Here is a 21,533-nt window from a genome sequence, read left to right as displayed (position 1 = left end):
TGTAGTGGACTTTGCTGTGTCATTCGACATGGCAATAGTTAACACATTCTTTAAGAAGAAAAGGGAACACCTAATAACATATAGGAGTGGGGGAAGATGCTCCCAGATAGACTACTTTTTGTATAAAAGGATAAAGCTGGTGGAGGTCAAGAACTGCAAAGTTATTCCAGGCGACCATGTAGCCCCCAAACACAGACTGCTATGTATGGATTTGAAGTTAAAAAGGGAAAGAAAAACCACAGCTAAAGGGATAAGGAAAATTAAGTGGTACAAATTAGAGAAGGAAGGGGATAAGAAGAGAGAGTTTAAGAGGAGGGTTTGGGAGGATATTGATATAGGGATTGAAAATGTTCAAGAATGGTGGGCACGAAATGCAGCAGTTATAAGAAGGCATGGAAAGGAGCTGCTACTGCTAGAAGAGACATCTGGTATCATATGGGAAGAAAAGGAGAGTGGGTGGTGGGATGAAGACATTGAGAAAGTAGTAAAAGATAAGAAGGAGGCAAAATAAGAAAATATGGAGATCCTACATCAGAAGCAACCCGACAGAGAGAGGATATAGAAGGTTAGTCAATATCTGGAATGAAAGGAACAACACACCCCAAACAGAGCAGAGGCTGGCAGATCAGGTAAGGAACATAAAGAAAAAGAATTGGCTCTCAACAACAGAAAGATAGGAACTGGAAAGGGAAATGACACACATCATCGAATTAAAAGAAGACTAACTGAGAGACGATACCACAGAAGACGAAAGGATGATGAGCTATCAAACAGCCACACACGAAGAAACACAGACGAAGTAACAGAGAAGACGGAATGGGTAGAAAAGATCAGACAATGGATGAATCCAGATACAGAGAGAAAAAGGATCCCTTCAATGAAAGCCTACAATGCCAAGAAATTAAGGGAGAAAACAAGTGAGGTCAATGAAATAATGAGAATGATACACACTACCAGTATCACAGAAACAACTAACCTGGCATATGAAGGAGCAAGACTAGTAGCAGAACACATGGGCATACGAACACCAACACCACCAGCACAACCAACCCAACAGAAACCAAAACATCAACCACCTTGGAAAAGGCACCTGGAAAAGCACATCATGGTAATGAGATCTGACTTGAGTAAACTGAAAGAGATGGCAGAAAAGAGGTTAAGAAGCAAGAAAACAAGTGAGGAACTGAATGAGAAATACAAAGTACAGGAGAGGGGACTAAACAACACAATAGAAGAAGTAAAAGAGAGACTTAATGTAAAAGCACATACAATCCAACGGTACATGAACAGGAATAAGATATAACAACAGAACAAACTATTAGGAACCAACCAGAACAGACTATACAGCCAACTAAGAAAGGAAGACAACTTGCAAGAAATTCCTGAAGCCGAACCAAGTAAGGGACTGGGAAAATATATGGAGCAATCCAGTTTCACACAACAAACATGCAACATGGTTCCAGGAAATCAGGGGAGAAGAAACAGGGAGGATAAAACAAAGATTCACTGAGATCACGACAGACACAATTAGACACCAACTAAAGAAAATGCCCAACTGGAAAGCCCCAGGTCCCAATGAAGTCCATGGATACTGGCTCAATAATTTCAAGGCCCTGCACCCACGAATAGTAGAACAACTCCAGCATTGTATCACACCACCATGAGCCTAAATGGATGACCACAGTACAGAAAGACATGGGTAAGGGAAATATAGCCAGTAACTACAGACCCATCACCTGCCTACCGATAATTTGGAAGTTACTACCAAGTATCATCAGTGAAAGGCTATACAACTACCTAGATGATACAAACACCCTCCTCCACCAACAGAAAGACTGCAGAAGGAAGTTTAAGGGCACAACAAACCAGATCTTGATAGACAAAATGGTAATGAAGAACAGTAGGAGAAGGAAAACCAACCTAAGCGAGGCATGGACTGACTATAAGAAAACCTTCGACATGATACCACACACATGGGTTATAATATGCTTGAAAATATATGGGGCAGATGAAAATACCATCAGCTTCCTCAAAAATACAATGTGCAACTGGAATACAATACTTACAAGTTCTGGAATAAGACTTGCAGAGGTTAATATCAGGAGAGGGTTCTTGCAGGGCGACTCACTGTCCCCACTATTCTTTGTAGTAGCCATGACTCCCATGACAAAAGTACTGCAGAAGATTGATGCTGGGTACTAACTTAAGAAAAGAAGCAACAGAATTAACCGTCTGATGTTCATGGATGACATCAACTGTATGGTAAGAGCATCAAGGAAATAGATATCCTAATCCAGACTGTAAGAATTGAACCTGGGGACATCAGGATGGAGTCTGGAATAGAAAAATGTGCCTTAGTCAAGATACAAAAGGCAATGTAACAAGGACTTAAGGGATAAAGCTACCAGATGGGAGCAACATCGAACACATACCTGGGAATAATGGAAGTAGGGGATATAAAGCACCAAGAGATGAAGGACACGATCAGGTCGAAACTCAACACCGGAAATATGATAAAAGCCATAAACACATAGGCAGTACCAGTAACCAGATACAGTGCAGGAGTAGTGGAATGGACAAAGGCAGAACTCCGCAGCATAGACCAGAAAACTAGGAAACATATGACAATACACAAAGCACTACACCCAAGAACAAATATGGACAGACTATACATAACTCGAAAGAAAGGAGGGAGAGGACTACCAATCATAGAGGACTGTGTCAACATCGAGAACAGGGCGCTGGGGCAATATCTGAAAACCAGTGAAGACAAGTGGCTCAAGAGTGCATGGGAAGAAGGACTGATAACAGTAGACGAAGACCCAGAAATATACAGAGACAGGAGAATGACAAACAGAGGAATGGCACAAGATACCAAGGTACGGACAATGAAGGAATGATAACAGTGGCACAAGATCAGGCACTAAGAACCACATATGTTCAAAGAATGATAAATGGAAGTAACATCTCTCCCATATCTGGGAAGTGCAATACGAAAAACGAGACCATAAACCACATAGCAAGCGAATGTCTGACACATCCACAGAACCAGTACAGTGGCAAAAGCACTCCATTGGAGCCTGTGCAAGAAACGCCAGCAGTAATAAGTGGTACAAGCACCACCCTGAAGGAATGATAGAAAACGATCAGACAAAGATCCTCTTGGACAATGGTATCAGAACAGATAGGGTGACACATGCAAATAGACCAGACATGATGTTGTTTGACAAAATCAAGAAGAAAGTATTACTCATTGATGTCGCAATACCACGGGACACCAGAGTTGAAGAGAAAGAAAGGTATAAAATTAATTCATATCAAGACCTGAAAATAGACATAAGAAGGATATGGGTTTTGCCAGTGGAAATTGTACCCATAATCATAGGAACACTAGGCACAATCCCAAGATCCTTGAAAAGGAATCTGGAAAAACTAGAGGCTGAAGTAGTTCCAGGACTCATAGTAAGAAAAGTGATGGACTCTTATGGAGGCAGGATGCAACCCGGAACCCCACACTATGAATACCACCCAGTCAAATTGGAGGACTGTGATAGCCCCCCAGTAAAAACAATGATAATATCAGAATTCGACTTATATATGGATGCCAGACAGTAACAACACTCATAAGTCTTCATGGTGTTCACCAAAGGCAGACTTTCTTCAACCTAAGGACCACGGGTCCGAATCCCACCTGGGTGAGGAAAGAGAGAAGTTAATTGAGAGGAAATTTCTGGTGTTATGATGAAAATATTTAATGAAGCAATAATCACGATTTCTAGTTGTTAGGCTGTATAAGGAAAGCGTAATGAAAAAAGTAACCATATCCTCTTACCTCATTGATAGATATGATGTCCAGAGGATACAGGATGGGAACCATTAACAACTGGATGAAAAACGTGCCGTATAATGACCCAACTAAGATGAGTGCAAACTGGGTTCCATAGAAATACATCTCGGAGGCAAGACCTGTTTTAGATTAAGAAGATACACACGTATTTTATATATATATATTATATATATATATATATATATATATATATATATATATATATATATATATATTCAAGAGGCGCTGGAATCTCTTTTGGTGACAGTGAATGTGGATTTTACAGTAAAGGACTTACTGGCTGCGTAAAGTGCACATGTTCTGTTGGGTAATGAATCTGGTAGTGTGCCATTGTTCGTTGTCCTATAGTGATGGACAAACCATTCAGGATCAGTCCTACGGTAGATTTAGAGGGAAAAAACCCACCTGCTTTTCCTATTTTAGAACTACCAAGAGTATGAAGAGGACTACTCTTACAAATGAAGGGACTGAGTATTTACCCACACAGGAAGGATTAAGTGAAAGATCTTAAAGCTTAGAAGAATTGTTCCAGGAAAGTGATGTTTCCCCTAGTGATGACCAAGAAGAGATATCCCAAGATGAAGAAAAACCTGTAGTTCTTGAAGAGACTCAGAGTAATCAGAGTGTTCCTGGAGACAGTAGTGAATTTATAGTAGCTGAATTAACAGATATTGAGAGTTCAGCCCTTGAAGTTGATCAAGTGACAAGAAAAAAGTTAATGAAACTGCAGAAGAAGGATACATCGTTAGCTGATTTTGTCTTCAGAGTTGTTGATCAAGAAGAGATGCAACAAACTCCCACATGTTATTACCTAAAGGAAGATTTGGTGATGGGGAAGCAGAGACCTGCAGATATACCAGGAGATGGTGAATGGGGCGAGTTTCGTCAAAATTTGGTTCAATATCCATTGAGGATGCAAGTGGTGGCAGTAACGCACGAGTCTGGATTTGACAAGAATGTCACACCTGCCAGATATCTTGAAAACTGAATGAAACCATTCAGAAAGCCCCCTATAACCTATAGACGTTAAAGGAGAACCCTTTAACAAGGTGATTATAGATGTGTTTGGTCCACTTCCAAAAGCGAAGAATTGAAATGCATATCTGTTAACCTAATTGTGTCCTTTGACAAGGTATCCTGAGACAATCCCAGTTAGAAGCATATCTGCCAAGGTAATTACTGAGAAGTTGGTGGAGTTTTTCTTAAAGTTGGAAATACCAAAAATTGTACAAGGTTATAGAGGATCGAGGTTTACTTCTAAATTGTTCCTTGATGTGATGAACTTGTTAGGAGCGAAACAACAGTTATCAACTGCTTATCTTCCAGAGGCAAGGAGCCTTGGAGTAGTTCCACCAGACATTTAAAAGTAAGTTAACAAAATATTGCTCTGACACAGGAAAAGAATGGAATATTAGTTTACCATTAATGCTGTTTAAAGTTGGAAATGCTTATCAAGAAAGCATGGGATGTTCACGTAATAAGGTTATTTTTTGTCGAAAAGTAAGGGGATCGCTGAAGATTCTTGTTGAAAATTTGAAGAAAATCGAGAGGTATTCCAAGGAAAATATGTGAAAAACTTGAGGAAATGGTGAAAGTAAATTAGAAAATTCTCCATAGAAAATCTGAAAGTAAGTCAAGAAAAAATGAAAAGTAGATATAGTGCTAAGACTAAGCTAAGAAGTTTTAGTGTAGGTCAACAAGTTCTAGTGTTCTTACCAGTGAAAAGATTTTCCCTTACAAACAAATTTCAAGTTCCTTACAAGATAATAGACAAGTTAAGTAATCAAACTTATGTAATTGAAAAACCAGGAAGAAGATTAACTCTGAACATTCAGGGAAAAGTGTTCAGGAAACTACGGGAAACAAGACTATCAGTCAACCCAGAAAACTGAGTTTGGAAAGACAACTGGTCAGTGTCTTGGAATTAAAGTTAGAAAAGGCCCTCTTGATCCTGTAACTGCTAATATAGAAGGTCTCAGAGGCTACCCCACCTACTACCAGGAAACAGCCACAAAGAGTTTTTGGTCATGGCTCGATTTTATCGCCGTTTTTTTTTTTTTTTTTTCTCTCAGCCGTTGTAGCTCCCTTAACAGACTTAATAAGTCCAATAGCAAAGATTGTTTGGACTCCTGGATGCCTAGTCATTTGAGAAGGTAAAAACCATTATGACTTCAAGACCAGTACTTCAAGCTCCAAATTTCAATAAGAAATTTGTGATACAGACTGATGCTTCTGACGGCAGAATTGGAGCTGTTATACTTCAAGAAGATGTAATTAATATCTTACATCCTATTTGTTTTATGTCTTCGAAACTGAAAAAGCATTAGACAGGGTATTCAAAAGCAGAGAAAAAACACGTGCCATACCACAGCAATAAAAATGTTTTAAGTGTAGGTAAGCAGACCTAAAAATAAAGAAATCTTAGTATTGTCTGACTACAACCACCTCACCTTTCTAAAAAAAGATGAGAAACCAGGACATTTTATTCAGAACCGGAGGTTATATCTGTCATCACTTAGAGATAAGGGAGGGAATCACTTTCCTCATCTGTTTTATAAACATAAGCATATGATCAGCCGTGTACAGAACTGAGCGCGTGGCAATTGTGCCATGTTCTGTAAAGTCGCATCACACATTTCCGAATCTACCTCGCCCGATTACGTAATTTTCAGTAAGTGACGTCATTTATTTCTTTCTAGGACATTCCATGACATCATTTAAGAAAGTTTTCGATTTAAGAGAATTCTTATTGTTCTGAAACTGCGTAGTGTTAGTGATAAATTAACAAAACTCTCTCTCTCTCTCTCTCTCTCTCTCTTTTAAAGGGAACTCATAAATTTATAAAGTAGATTGATTGGAAGATTACAGAAAGTCTCGGTCCCAAAATGTTTTACCTTGTAATGACATCAAGCATTTTGTAATGTAACGTGAAAATATTGCACTTGGTCACCCTTAGCTGTTAGTATGGAATTGCAGTTGTGGAATCTGAGCAGACATTGTAACATCGTGTTTTTGCAACAGGCCTATCAAGTGCTTTGGTGAATTTTGAAGATGCAGATTGTGAAAAGGTATTGTTGTGGGTTTTACATTTTTGAGTTGATTTAAAAATACTTGGTAAATTTATTTCCTTCTAATTTTCTGTTTTGTGAATTGTTTAATTTTTAATTTTTTTTTTTTTTTTTTTTGTATTCTGTGTTTTTACAAAATCTTAATTTTTCACATTTTATACTGCGTTAAATTTCCTGCATTTACATATTTGGTGGTCTCATGTGTTTGCATTTACAATTTTTTATTAACTTTATTTAATTTCACACTTCAACACTCGTGAATTCATTTGTAATCACTTAGATTTCTTTTTAAATCTTCAATATTACATAACAGTTTAAATTTTCTTTGATTAATTTAATCAATTGACCCTTGTTGTTTAATTTTATTTACTAGTTTATTTCAAGAATTATTATTATATATATATATATATATATATATATATATATATATATATATATATATATATATCAAGTAAATAGTAACCATTTTAAGGGACCACTGTTGCCTTTAGAGTGACCAGTCGTAGCAGTATGCTTTTGAACACTGTATACATATCTGATGCCGCCATTATCGAGAATCAGATACATCTGATAGAAAATCTTTATCGAATGGCAGTGATTGAAAATTTTATATTCAGATGGTGTTAGTTTAAGTACCAAAAGTAATCCCACTAAAGTGAAATCCCACTAATAGGGGGATTTCACTTTGCTTATACTTCATTCTTTTAAGCAAATAAATTTGCATCTAAATTTTTTTGAATAAATGGATTCTCATTATTGCAAAAAAATCACTATTTTAAACAAAAGGTTTTACACTTGTAAGCTATATTATTTCAAGTTTATTATCTAAAAATACGAAAATTTTATTTAATAATACGGCATATGCGTATAACCTTATTAAAACTGAGTATCATTTTAAAAGAATATAACTAATCAAATTATTTCTATAAGTTATTAGGATATAGCATAAAAACATTGCTTATTTCACAATAAAAAAGCAAAAGAACAAATGTAATGTAATATCAAATTTCAGAAAACGATTTCTTCCTTTCAATATTGTAAAGAATTCGCTTTCTTCTTTAACTAAAACAAATATATACAAGCTGAAGAAAACGAGGTTATGTCCAGCTGGCAATGATATAAAACACAAAAGATCATTGTAGCCGTTAATGTGCATTACAAAAAAACTTTTTTTCCCCAAAAATAAAATGTCAAGAAAAGCGATTACTTAGCTCACCTAACATGGAAATCGCCGAGATGGTACTGGCTATGAGGGACAACGCAACTGGAAGGGTGGACATCTGACGACCTCCCAAGAGGTAATCTTCAAATGCATTGGTACCTCTTCCTCTGAGAGAGCAGAAGAGACCCACCAAAATGGATACCAAAAGAAGGATAACACAGACTATCCAGTTCACAGTGCCAAATGGTTCAGTTGCCAAGTCCGCCATCTTTCTCAGTCTTTCCAACACCGGAATTTCTCTTGTTTGGCAGAGCAAGAGTAAGTGAAGAGTCCTTCAAACTCCTGACGGCAAAAGCGAGAAGTAACAAGCGACGGCCTTAAAGCAAAAAATTGGAAAGTTAATTTGTCATATTATGATGCTAATCCTTCCACATTTGTACAAAAAGAAGGCGAGGTTACATAATTTCTTGTTTCAATTTTCTTTTACTTTGTCTGCTTATTATTATGACAGTATTTGGAATTATATATGTTATGTTCTACTGTTAAATTCGTAAATTGATTAACCGACGGAGAGGATTAAAAAAAAATTTCTTTTCGGAATCTTGATTTACTTTATGCGTCTCTCCTGAGCTACAAATGGTGTGCTACTCAGTCATATATAGATGGAACAAGAGTTGAATACAATCCTTTTGTAGACTTGGTCATTTTATCACAAGGATGGACAAAAGCTGTATATATATATATATATATATATATATATATATATATATATATATATATATATATATATATATATATATATATATATATATACATTCCAAGGATGTGTGTTCGTCTGTCCCCTACTGTTAACTTCCTAAAACGAAATATTATCAACTTTGCATCAATTGCTCTCTGACTTTCCTCTTTATAATATGAGTCTCTTCAGAAAGCTCCTATCTCAAGATGCCCTGTAACTTGTAATGATTCAAGAGAATATACATAGTTTTCTAAGTCCAAGTGTTTCCAACCATCCTTCAACATGACTGATGTGAGAACTGAGAATTCTATCGAAGTCCATGCCAGCCGGCCAACGTAAAGAGAAGAGAGAGAGAGAGAGAGATAGAGAGACAGAGGTTGAAATATGTCTCGATAACAAACTGCCATTCACCTTGGCGAATTATGAAGAATCACTTTGGGACTGCCACTGCCACTTCATCGAAGCTGGTCCAATCACTATATATATATATATGGGATACAGTATTTTCTTCTAAAGCACTTTAATCTAAGGCACTTTGGGCTAACGAACTTTGGTCTAAAGACGATTCGGTCTAATGACACTTTGGTCTAATGACGCTGTGTTCTAAAGATACTTTGGTCTAATGTCGCTGTGGTCTAAGGTTATTTTGTAAAAATTACAATTTTGGAAAAAGATACCAAAATGGAAATACTAAAAGATAACAAAATGGAAACACTTCTGTAATACCCGTTTCAATTCCGTGCTCTTCCATCGCTTCAGCAAGAGCATGCAACATTTTAATATAAATTTCTTCCGATTTCCCAGGTAGTAATACAAAAACAAGAGGATATATTTCACCATGGACTTGGGCATGAATTGTATATATTTGGTTGAAAATATTGGGACATGTTTCAAAAGTTCCAACACCGAACCAGTGCTTTGATGAACCTAACGGTTGTAAAGATGATGACCCTGCAAACATCAAAATTCTCTCTGTATCATCTTGTCCACTATCACGTACTGGCCAGTCTTCTCCTCCAATGGTTATTCTAAATCTGCCTTGAACGTCTACATTAGCCAATGGTGTTGGAAGCTTCGGAAATTGTTTAGTTCTTACTTTTCGAGTATTTCGCGTGATGCAAGCATCGTTAGGAAGCAGCGGTTGGGAACATTCTGGGACTTCACTAATTGCCTCATAAATTATTGCTGTAGGCGTATCTAATGTTGTAATAGTTTTTTCTTTAATTTTGTTTAATGCTCGGAGCATATACACTTTTTCGCTACCGCCTGAATGATTGCGATGTGAAATCTTCATAACTTTATCATTTCTGCTTAAGATAAGACGGCTGGGACCCCTTCGATCTTCACATCACCAATACGTAGCAGTTTTGGTTGAATTATTCTTCGTATAGTAGTAACCATTATGGCAAAGTTTATCACAAATTGTAAAGTTCTTTCCATTTTGGGGTTTTAGAAGAAACTAAAATAAGAAGAAACAATAAACTTAAAAACTTGTAAACTTTGAGACATACCTGAACAACTTAACGAGGAAACATTCGCAAGCAAACAAGCAATTAAACCATAATAATAATTTCCTGATAGTGCTTTGTTAAGAAGAGTTTTTAGCCAAAAGTGTCTTGAGAGAGAGAGAGAGAGAGAGAGAGAGAGAGAGAGAGAGAGAGAGAGAGAGAGACAGACAGAATTACTTTTCATGTATCCCCTTAGGAAAGGAATTAATAAAATTGATCATGGCGATGGTGCAGCTTAAAATGGGTTTTTAATCGAGAGTGTCTTCACACCAATGTATCTTTAACCATCCATATATATATATATATATATATATATATATATATATATATATATATATATATATATATATATATATATAATATATATATATATATATATATATATATATATATATATTATATATATATATATATATATATATATATATATATATATATATATATATATATAAATAAAGGTTTTTGCCACGAAGGAAAAAATGAAAAAGTGAGATAGCCAAGCACTTTCGGTCTAGTTCGACCCTTTACTCAGGCACAATTGATTTTACAGAGGAAAAACATAGTCAAGGTAGGTTTAATATCCAAACTGATACTACAAGATTAGCAATAAAGTCGATTTCACTCTACAGAAACGAGGAAACGCCTGAGGGCAGCCACACCTTGGAGGATACACACGCAGTCAACAGACGATTCATCCAGAAAACAATACATTTTGAAAAAAAAAAACTTTAATATCAAACAAATTCTTAAAGATAAAAAAGATCTTTTGTATAAGTTAACAGTAAAGTGTCCCTCATTACCTTATTTATATGGCCTAGTCAAAACTCATAAGGAAAACAAACCTATGCACCCAATTATTAATACTGTAGGATCAATTGCTTATAAACTATCAAAATATCTTACTTAGTAAATTGTTATCCCGCTACTAGGAACTGTATCTAATTCACACATCCGGAATTCTCTTGATCTTGTGGAAAAATTAAATAACATTGTACTAAACACTAGCGATATTTTTGGCAGTTTTGATATATGTTCCTTGTTTACAAAAGTTCCTATTGACTCTGTGCTAGAATATTTAACTAATGCACTTGTACTGCATGAGTTGCCTATGTCCGTTAGTCCCATAATTTCCTTGATTAAGTTATGTATTTGTGATTGCAGATTTATTTTTAATGGAGAATATTACCAACAAATATTTGGTATGGCCATGGGAAACCCTTTATCACCTCTCCTTTCAAACTTGTATATGGAATTTTTTGAAAGACGCCTCCCAAATATCACACTTGTCCCCTTAAAATGGTACAGATATGTAGATGACATCTTATGAGTCTTACCTGTTGGTATCGATGTAAATGATTTATTGTCTAAATTGAATAATTTAGTGCCATCCATAAAATTCACTGTTGAAATTGAAAATAACAATGTCATCCCTTTCCTAGATGTATTAATACAAAGAGAATCTTTCCAATGTAAATTCAGTATTTATAGAAAACCCACAAATAATTTAACATATGTACATTTTTATTCTGGCCACCATCTTAATATTAAAATTTCAATTTTTTCTCTCATGTTCCTACGTGCTTTGTGTATCACGAGTCCACAATATCTTGACCAGAAATAGAATACATAAAAAAGATAGGAAACGATCTCTGCTACCCACCTCATTTAATTGATTTATGTTATCAAAAAGCTCACAAAAAGTTCTATAGTGTTGCTATTAATGAAAAAGAAATGCCTAAAAATGTACTTAGCTTAACTTACTTTCGTGGATTTAAAACCATAAAATCAATATGTAAATCGTTTAATGTTAATGTAGTGTTTTCTTATAACAATTCCATTAAAGATATGCTAACTAAGAATAGTCCCGTAACAAATAAAAACATCATTTACAAAATTCCTTGTAAGGATTGCCCATTGTTTTACGTTGGTCAGTCAAGTAAAAATTTATGTGTACGGATTAAGCAGCATATGTATTCAGTTAGAACAGCCCAGACTTCAAATGCACTGTTTATCCATCTGAGTGAAAAATCTCAATGTATTAATTGTGGTGATACCTCTGTAATTGCTAGATCTAATGATTATGTTTCAAGAAATTTACTGGAATCAGTAATTATACAAATCACTAATAAAAACAACCTAAATCTTAGTCCGGAAATGTACCATTTGGACCCGTATATTTGTAAAATGTTTATGAAGGACCTTAAAATAAATGAACTACTAATAAATTAGCCCCACATGTATATAGTTATTATCTCTCTCTCTCTCTATATATATCTCTCTCTCTCTCTCTCTCTCTCTTGCTCGATATATTTATATATTTTTTTCGTCTTTTCATTAATAATTTTTTTGGGAACATTTTTGTAAATTTCATGATAATAAGTTGTATATGCCTCCTTTTTTTCAAAATGTATTGTTTTCTGGATGAATCGTTTGTTGACCACGTGTGTATCCTCCAAGATGTGGCTGCCCTCAGGCGTTCCCTCGTTTCTGTAGAGTGAAATCGACCTTATTGCTAATCTTGTAGTGTCAGTTTGGATATTAAACCTACCTTGACTATGTTTTTCCTCTGTAAAATCAGTTTTCTCTGAGTAAAGGGTCGAACTAGACCGAAAGTGCTTGGCTATCTCGCTTTTTCATTTTTTTTCTTAGTGGCATAACCTTTATTTATACATAGCATCACGTTTTATATACTTCGTGATTAAGTTATTCATATATATATATATATATATATATTATATATATATATATATATATATATATATATATATATATATATATGAGTCAAGGACTTTTGTCTAAAACTCTTTGGTATAAACCACTTTAGTCTAAATTTATATTTTGATATTAAGGTATTGCCCTGAATAAAATTGGACATATGTTAAGTTGTTGGCTCGTGTTGTCGAAACTTTGACAAGAACACTTGTAATGTATTTTGCTATATATTTTCATCATTTGCGTGAGTGGAAATGTGTATTGTATGAGAGGGAGATAAGTTTTAATATATTTGTATTTAGTTAGGAAAAGCGTTGTGCTTGGTTATTTCGTCCATTTATTTGTATGTGTGCGTGTAATAATTTCAGTTACCGGTTGTTTCTTTGTTCGAGTAGTTGGCTGAATGTTTAATGTCAGCCAACGATGATCAGTCAGTTAGTCCGGACACAGCATAGCTTCAACAGAGTTGAGTAGAGTTGTGTTAGCTCAACCAAGTGGTCTTATGGAAAAGATCTAGTCAAATAATCTTCAAGAAGTCATCGGGATCTTTGTATCGTAATCACTTAAATATTCCTATCATTTGTGGAAATTCCTTTTTAGTACATGCATAAGTAATAATAGAAAAGTCTTTCCTATAATATTCCTTGGATGAGAATAGCACAGACCTTACCTTACAGACCTTACATTTTGTTCGGGTTGCCCCAGGTCCCTCAGTGTGAGGCACCTCTAATGTCTACCAGAGAGTTGCTAGTACATCTTCCAGTATATTTTGCATCTTCCAATCTTGGATGGTCTGGGATGCAGTTTAGATATTGGTCGAGCTTATTCTTAAACATATCTACGCTCACTCCTGATATATTCCTCAGATGAGCTGGCAACGCATTGAATAGACGCTGCATTAGCAATGCTGGTGCATAGTGGATTAATGTCCTGTGTGCTTTCCTTATTTTTCCTGGTATAGTTTTGGGCACTATTAATCTACCTCTGCTTGCTCTTTCTGATATTTTTAGTTCCATGATGTTTTCTGCTATTCCTTGGTAATGCCGGATTTTAAGCCATGTGCGCTGGGATAGAGAAATAGCCATTCACGATAACGAATCCATCATACACAGTTTGAGTAAGTTAATATCATTTATGTACTCATTGGATACACAACGCAATATCATATCGTGAATATCGACTAAAATGCGAATAGTAATCTGGATGTTGTACTGCAGAAATTAGGTTATGATTTGGTTATTCACGTTTCATTTCACTATAGGTTATACAATCCCTTGTGACTTGAAATGCTCTACTTATTACTAAGCGAGTAGTAATAAAATGGTACCGTGACCAGGATCATACTGATAGATTATTATTGCAGTGAATTGTGTAGTTTGTGTTTGTGAAATTTTGAGGATTGTTATGATAGTTGGCGATAAAGATAAGACGTGACTGGCTGATGGTGGCAGACATTAAAATTGTTCACGCAATAGCCTGTCCTGAATGGATCAGTAGTAAGACTGATTAGGTCAATCATCGCCTAAACTAACGGAAGCCTATTCTTTTTGTAGTGTTTTGACAGGAATTTTAACTTTCCTTACTATTTTCCTTTGAGAAGATGGTTATTTTGAGAAAATGGGTACAGCCCATCCAGATGTATTCTAAATAGGATGAAAGGTTGTTGTGGTAAGATAATCTCATGTAAGACATCTAAGCCATTTTATGACACGATGTTATAGCAAGATTAATGAAAGGCTGAGGCAGCCTTTATAATATCATACTTTTGGAAAATTAGGAGCAGTGTGTGACAGTTTATTAGATCCTATAATGGTAGCTAGAGTAATGGGATTTACCCCAGACATAGTTATCCTGTACATCGGACGAAATAATATTGATGTACATGATGACGATCCAGATTTAGTAAACTAGATCAAGACCAAGATTTTGGGGCTAGTAGCAAAACTGGAGGGTATTTATAACTGTAAGGTTATGATGGTTAGTCTAGAGATTCGTAAAGCTACTAGAAAAATCCCTAGATCTAGATGTTGAGTATGAAAAAATCTACTAAGTCAATTGTTTAGAAGAAACAGAGAAGTAACGTTCCTTTTCAACCAATTTGTAGAAACATTCTTTGCTGGTGATAGAGTACTTTCCCAGAATGATAGTCATTAAGCAATAGAAAATCATTTGCATATACGTTCAGTCGGGATAGTAAGTTAGGTTGGGTAAATGATGGTTGACGCATTTCCACTTAATAAATTAATTTTTTTTAAGTATGTAATAATTTTAGAGAAACTTTAGATAATGATAAGGCGGGATTTAAATTGCAATTAGAACCCTATCTTGTGAAATATTATATATATATATATATATATATATATATATATATATATATATATATATATATATATATATATATATATATATATATAATATATATATATATATATATATATATATATTATATAACATTGACTATACACACACACACACACACACACACACACCATATATATATATATATATATATATATATATATATATATATATATATATATATATATATATATATATATATATATATATATATATATATATATATATGCTTAAAAAATCACAGTAGATGCACGTGACTTCATAAATAAGCGAATACCACGGGAAATGATTGACAGGAATCCAAGCGCTTTCGTCTTTATTCAGACATCGTCAAGGAGCTACTGAGTAGCTCCTTGACGATGTCTGAATAAAGACGAAAGCGCTTGGATTCCTGTCAATCATTTCCCCGTGGTATTCGCTTATATATATATATATCAATTCAGGAATGCCGAAGACACATGGATGTTTTAAAAGATTTATTCATGAAGAGCCGTTTCGCACATGACTATGTGCATCATCTGTCTGAAAAATGACAAAATAATAACATTAAAAATACTAAAAATACACAGGATTCTTAAAATGACAATTAAGAACATTGAAAGACTAAAACTAAGAAGCAAAATAAAAACAACTGCTGTTACACCAACCTTCAGGTACAAAGGAAGAAGATATAATGACCAAAGAAGGAACACCAACCTCCAAAGACGACTATGCCAGATACAGTTGAGCAAAGGAGCAGCAACCGTTTAACGATGGAACGAGTCTTTTCATATATAATGACTCTAAGGTAGTCAGATGCTGCTTCTTGACCTTTTTTATTTTAAAAGACTCGTTCCATCGTGTAACTGTGGCTGCTCCTGTGCTCAACTATATCTGGCATAGTCGTCTTTGAAGGTTGGTGTTCCTTCTTTGGTTATTCTTTCTTTTTCCTTTGTACCTGATGGTTGGTGTAACAGCAGTTGATTTTACTTTGCTTCTTATTTTTAGTCTTTTAATGTTTTTAATTATCATTTTAAGAATTTTGTGTATTTTTAGTATTTTTAATGTTATTATTTTGTCATTTTTCAGACTGATGATGCACATAGTCATGTGTGAAACGTTTCTCAATGAATAAATCTTTTAAAACATCCATGTGTCTTCGGCATTCCTGAATTGATGTTTGAGGATCATACTGCAGATAATATATAGTATATATATATATATATATATATATATATATATATATATATATATATATATATATATATATATATATATATATATATATATATATATATATATGTATATCATTTTACTTAGGTACCCCCACTGATAATTCCTCTTTGATCTTCTTAACTGTTGGTTGAAGGAAGATCAAGGCTGATTCTATCATCTGGCTTTTGTACCGACATTTGCTGCTATAAATTATACATGATAAATTCCAGTTTATTATATGGTTGTGGTTATTTGTATCGTTAAAAACAGCTGTGCGCTGTTTTCCAAACTTAACTGGTCATTTATGTTGTATTAATCTCTGGGGAAATGATTTTCCCGTAAAACTGATGTAAGATTGTTCACAGAACCAGGCATGGGATTTTTTATTCTCCTGTGTCTTTGGGGATTGTATCTTCTTGGATATAATCAGAGAATTGACTAGGGTATTTGTGTAAAGCCAAAAGGATTAGATTTTCTGACAGTCTGGGTCACCTTCTTAATCCTGTCCAGGTGTGGGATTTCTATTTTATTGTTGGGTATTTCTCTGGACTTGTCTTCAGAGGGTCGGTTAAAAAATATGTTTGATTTATGAATAACGTTCTCAGTCATATGATTAGGATACGTTAAAGACAAAAGCTGCCTTCAAATTAATTCAAATTCCTTTTTCCAGGAAATCTGTGGAACAAATTCGTAAGGCTCTTAAGAATAGGTTGCGTAGTGAATGTATGAAAGTGAGAGTGTTGGTTTTCTATATATGGTAAATTTGTATTTTGTCGTGTCTCTAATTATCAAAACTTCAAGTATGGAATTTTGTTGTCTGTTTCCCATTCAACTTAAAATTTGATGCTGGGCACTAATGAAATACTTTGAAATTAAGTAATAAATGCAATAAAACCGAAAAACATGTTGTGGATGAGGTATTTATATGATATTCTAACATTTTTGCATGATTGGTGGGGCATTATCAATTAATTCGTTTCAAAATTAAGCACATTAGTGCCCAGCATCAAATTTAATGTTGAATGGGAAACAGACAACAATATTTTTTTCTTGATGTTTTAATAATTAGAGACACGACAGAATGCAAATTTACTATGCACAGAAAACCAACATTTATACTTTCATACATTCACTACTTTAGTTATCATGAAATTTCTATCAAGATACGCATAGCCAGCAACATATACTTAAGAGCTTTACGAATTTATTCCACAGATTATTTGGAAAAAGAATTTGAATGAATTCGTAAGCAGTTTTCATCTTTAAGGTATCCCAACCATATAATTGAGAAAGTGATTCATAAAGCAAACACAGTTTTCTATCGACACCTTCAAGACAAGATCAGAGAGACACCCAATGATAAAATAAAAATAAAAATCCCACACCTGGACAGGATTAAGACGGTAACTCAGACCCTTGGAAAATCTAAACCTAGCTAAATCCCTAATTAACGTCCAACAAAAGATAATCCCTAAAGACACAATCTTGCACGGTTTTATGGGAAAATCACTTCCCAAGAAATTAATACAACATAAATGGTCAGTTAGGTATGAACAACAGAGCTCAGCTATTTCTAACCATGTGAGTAATAATAACCACACAATAAACTGAAATTTACCATGTATAATTTATAGCAGCAAATGATGGTACAAAAGCCAGATGATAGAGTCTGTCTTGATTAAACAAAGAAAGGTAATGAAGATCTCAGAGGGTGCCTGGGATTCAGATATCATTGATAAAATCTTTCTTCAACCAATGCTTAAGAAGAATAGAGAGGAATTATCAGTGGAGATGACTTACACAAAGAGAGAGACAGCAGTCTCTGAAATATAATACTTACATCTTATACTTTGGGGTTTTTATGTGCTGCTCTTCTTAGATGGAATCCTGTTGTATCAAAACATTTTTTGCCAGTCGTATAATATATTATATATATATATATATATTAGATAATTATATATATATATATATATATATATATATGATATATAGATATATATATGATATATATACTATAGATATATGAGATATGATAACACACACACACACATATATATACATATATATATATATATATATATATATATATATATTTATATATATATATATATATGTAGTGTGTGTGTGTGTGTGTGTGTGTGTGTTGTGTGTGTGTATAATGAATAAAAATATATTAATATATATATATATATATATATCTATATATATATCATATTACACTACAACAACCCATATATATCCATATCTTATATATATATAATATATATATAGAGTATAGTATATAGATATATATATTAGATATATATCTACATGTGTGTGTGTGTGTGTGTGTGTGTGTGTGTGTGTATAATGAATAAAAATAGAAAGTGGGTGCTTACACATTTTTGATAGCCTACTGGTAAAATCAGTCTTTTGTGTATGTGCCAAGCAAAAAAAAAAAAAAAAATCAGATTTGAATCAGTTGTCATTCATTTTCGGTGTAGACTATTCCTAAGACAAAAAATAATTAAGTGTTGACATTTGAGAGTGTAAAAGATATTTGATAATTTTCTCCGTTTACTTACTTCTCAAGCAGTTGCATTTTCTTACCCAGATTCCCAAGGTAGAACTTTAAAATGATATAGTCACATATGCGACATGATTCTTCGTGGTTGCAATACATTTTTATAGGACGAGTCCAAAAATCTTGGAAAATGAACTGCATAACAAGAGAAATAGTTCGATCAATATAAAATCTTCAGATGAAGTTTTCATCAGTTGCGTAGTCAAAACCACGATTTTATACAGAAATATAAATTTAATTGAGAGAAAGTTAGTAAGATCAGTTCGGTTTTAATTTAGTTAAATAAAAATTATCTTCAATCTTATTTAAGATTCAATCGAGACAACCTCTATGTTTTTCCATGTGCTGAAAAATTAATGTAAATTATATTATATAGAGACGTAATTAATTACGTAACATCATAACTAGCAATTTAATGTTTGACGGAGTGCGGTCTAATGTATTCAATGTTATTGTGTCTTTACTGATTTTTTTTACTAATATTTCTTCGCACAGGATCATTTCTTTGTTTTTCACTGTTGATTTCTTTTCTGTTTCTTATTCTTCACTACAACTTGGAATATTGTTTCTAAAGAACTGAATCTTAATTGTCACAGTTTTATCTACTAACCCCGATAAGCTCTTCCTTCGGCTTCACGCACAGCGTCCTCAGGTGACGGAACAACTGGATCCGTGTGCCGACTCGCCCCAACAGTTAGGATGTTTTGCAGTGACCCCCGCAGGGGGGTTAGCGCCGTCAGTGCACCTCATGTAGTGCATTGAAAGTATTAATAATGGTTGTTTGTAGCTTTCTATCTGCTTCTAGCCGCACCCACGTTTAGCCTTTTACTTAGCCTCCATTCCCACTTCCTGCTTCCATTTTGCCGTCTAACCACCCCAAATCCCGTAGTTATTGGCTTTATAGTCTATTTTTCATAAATCATACCCCAGTTCTATGCAGTGACCTCATAAATACTTATCCCAAACAATAACTAATGGAAGGGCGCGTTGGGTCCTGACTGTTTATTGTGGTGTTCGAGTGGGCCAGATGTTCCGCCTTCAGTGTCATCCTAAATCCCTTTTCGCTACCTGGCTCCAGGCCTCCATTGCCAGCGCCCTTTGCCTACTGACGAATGGCAGGACGTTCTGTGATGCTGTCTGGACGTTTAGGGAAGCCTCTATTATTTACCTTTACCACCTGTGCAATGATCAGTTTTACGGTTTATATTGTTTAAATTTTATATCTTAAATCCGATGAACCCTATTCATATGGAACAAACCCCACAGGGCTTTTCACTTGAAATTCAAGCTTTCAAAGAATATGGTGTTCAACAGTTCGTGTACTGTTGGAATCTTATCATGCTAATCAGAGGAATGCTTAGTAATGGCCTCCTATGAACTGACAAGTAGTGAGACACTATCTAGGCAGTGTAAGCACTCAGCCACACAGGGCAATCCTAGAAGTACAAAACCAACGTGGTTCTACACCCTCAGCGCTCCTCTCTAAAGAGTTGTAGGTGATGGTGCAGTAAACAGAAACAGACAATGCTGCTTAGGAATAATTAGTATTCTCCTTCTCCTTCTTAGTTTGAGCCACATAACAGTGAAAACTCTTCCCATTTATTCACGAAATGTATGAAGGAACGGAACCTTATAAGCCACGATACCCACCTGGAATCATCTACAAAAGCAAAATTGGAATAAGTCATGAAAAAAATCATGTACAATGCAAGGGAAGAGGAAATAAGGGGTAAACCTTCAACAGACAAATAAACAAAGGGCATCTGTAGCCAACCCAAATATGGATGACATATTTATGAAGAAGCATTCTCTGAGAGCAAAGACATGTGTGCTTGTGGGTTATGCAAGATCACGCACCTCGACCAACATGAATTGGAGAAGCTGAGCGTTACTGACGCCGCTTGAAATTAATGAAGCCCTGTACTTGTCTTTTGAAGGTCAGAGATTTATTCACAAGCATGCATTGGCTGCTGGATGAATTTTATAAGTCTTTTCAATTAAAATACTTTCCTTGACATCCAGCGCTTTTTCACAGACAATCATTTTGTTATAGCATTTTTTCAGTAATCATTGTTGAGAGGTTTTCCTGACGCATTAAGAATAAAGGTAACATGTTTAATGATTCAGTACTTCCTCCGACATTGATTTAGTGACGTAATGTTCCCCCTTCTCTGCCTGTCTGTCTGTCTCAAACCATCATTCCTCATTCCTATCAACAACCGAGAACAGTCGACCAACCATCATTTACATAATATTACTGGAGTAAGCAAATGTTAAACGGGGTGAGTAAACGTTGCCAGATCGTTCCTTCCTCGTGCGGGAATCGAACCTGAGCTCCATTTCGTTCGGGAGGACTTAAAGCAAATTGTCAGGCGCCGACGG

At 34.8% G+C, this 21,533-nt stretch overlaps 2 protein-coding genes across 2 annotated transcripts in view; both read right to left on the bottom strand.

The window, feature by feature from the left end:
- The window catches only part of LOC135207737 (sodium-dependent multivitamin transporter-like), an 11,731-nt gene extending 3,292 nt beyond the window's left edge, over window positions 1–8,439 (bottom strand). Inside the window, exons 1-2 of the mRNA XM_064239563.1 lie at window positions 8,132–8,439; window positions 3,833–3,966 (exon numbers count right to left, since the gene is read on the bottom strand). Coding sequence (XP_064095633.1) covers window positions 3,833–3,966; window positions 8,132–8,345 — 348 coding nt within the window. The 5' untranslated portion in view covers window positions 8,346–8,439. The remainder of the gene's footprint in view (window positions 1–3,832; window positions 3,967–8,131) is intronic.
- Window positions 1–19,838, bottom strand: part of LOC135208019 (sodium-coupled monocarboxylate transporter 2-like) — a 111,046-nt gene extending 91,208 nt beyond the window's left edge. Inside the window, exon 1 of the mRNA XM_064240124.1 lies at window positions 19,762–19,838. The gene's annotated coding sequence lies outside the window, so the exon portion shown is untranslated. The remainder of the gene's footprint in view (window positions 1–19,761) is intronic.
- Window positions 19,839–21,533: the final 1,695 nt, after the last annotated feature.

The sequence above is a fragment of the Macrobrachium nipponense genome, chromosome 34 (genome assembly GCF_015104395.2).
Source record: "Macrobrachium nipponense isolate FS-2020 chromosome 34, ASM1510439v2, whole genome shotgun sequence".
NCBI lineage: Eukaryota > Metazoa > Arthropoda > Malacostraca > Decapoda > Palaemonidae > Macrobrachium > Macrobrachium nipponense.
Note: the sequence above shows the minus strand (reverse complement) of the source record. Positions and strands in the feature narration are given on the sequence as shown.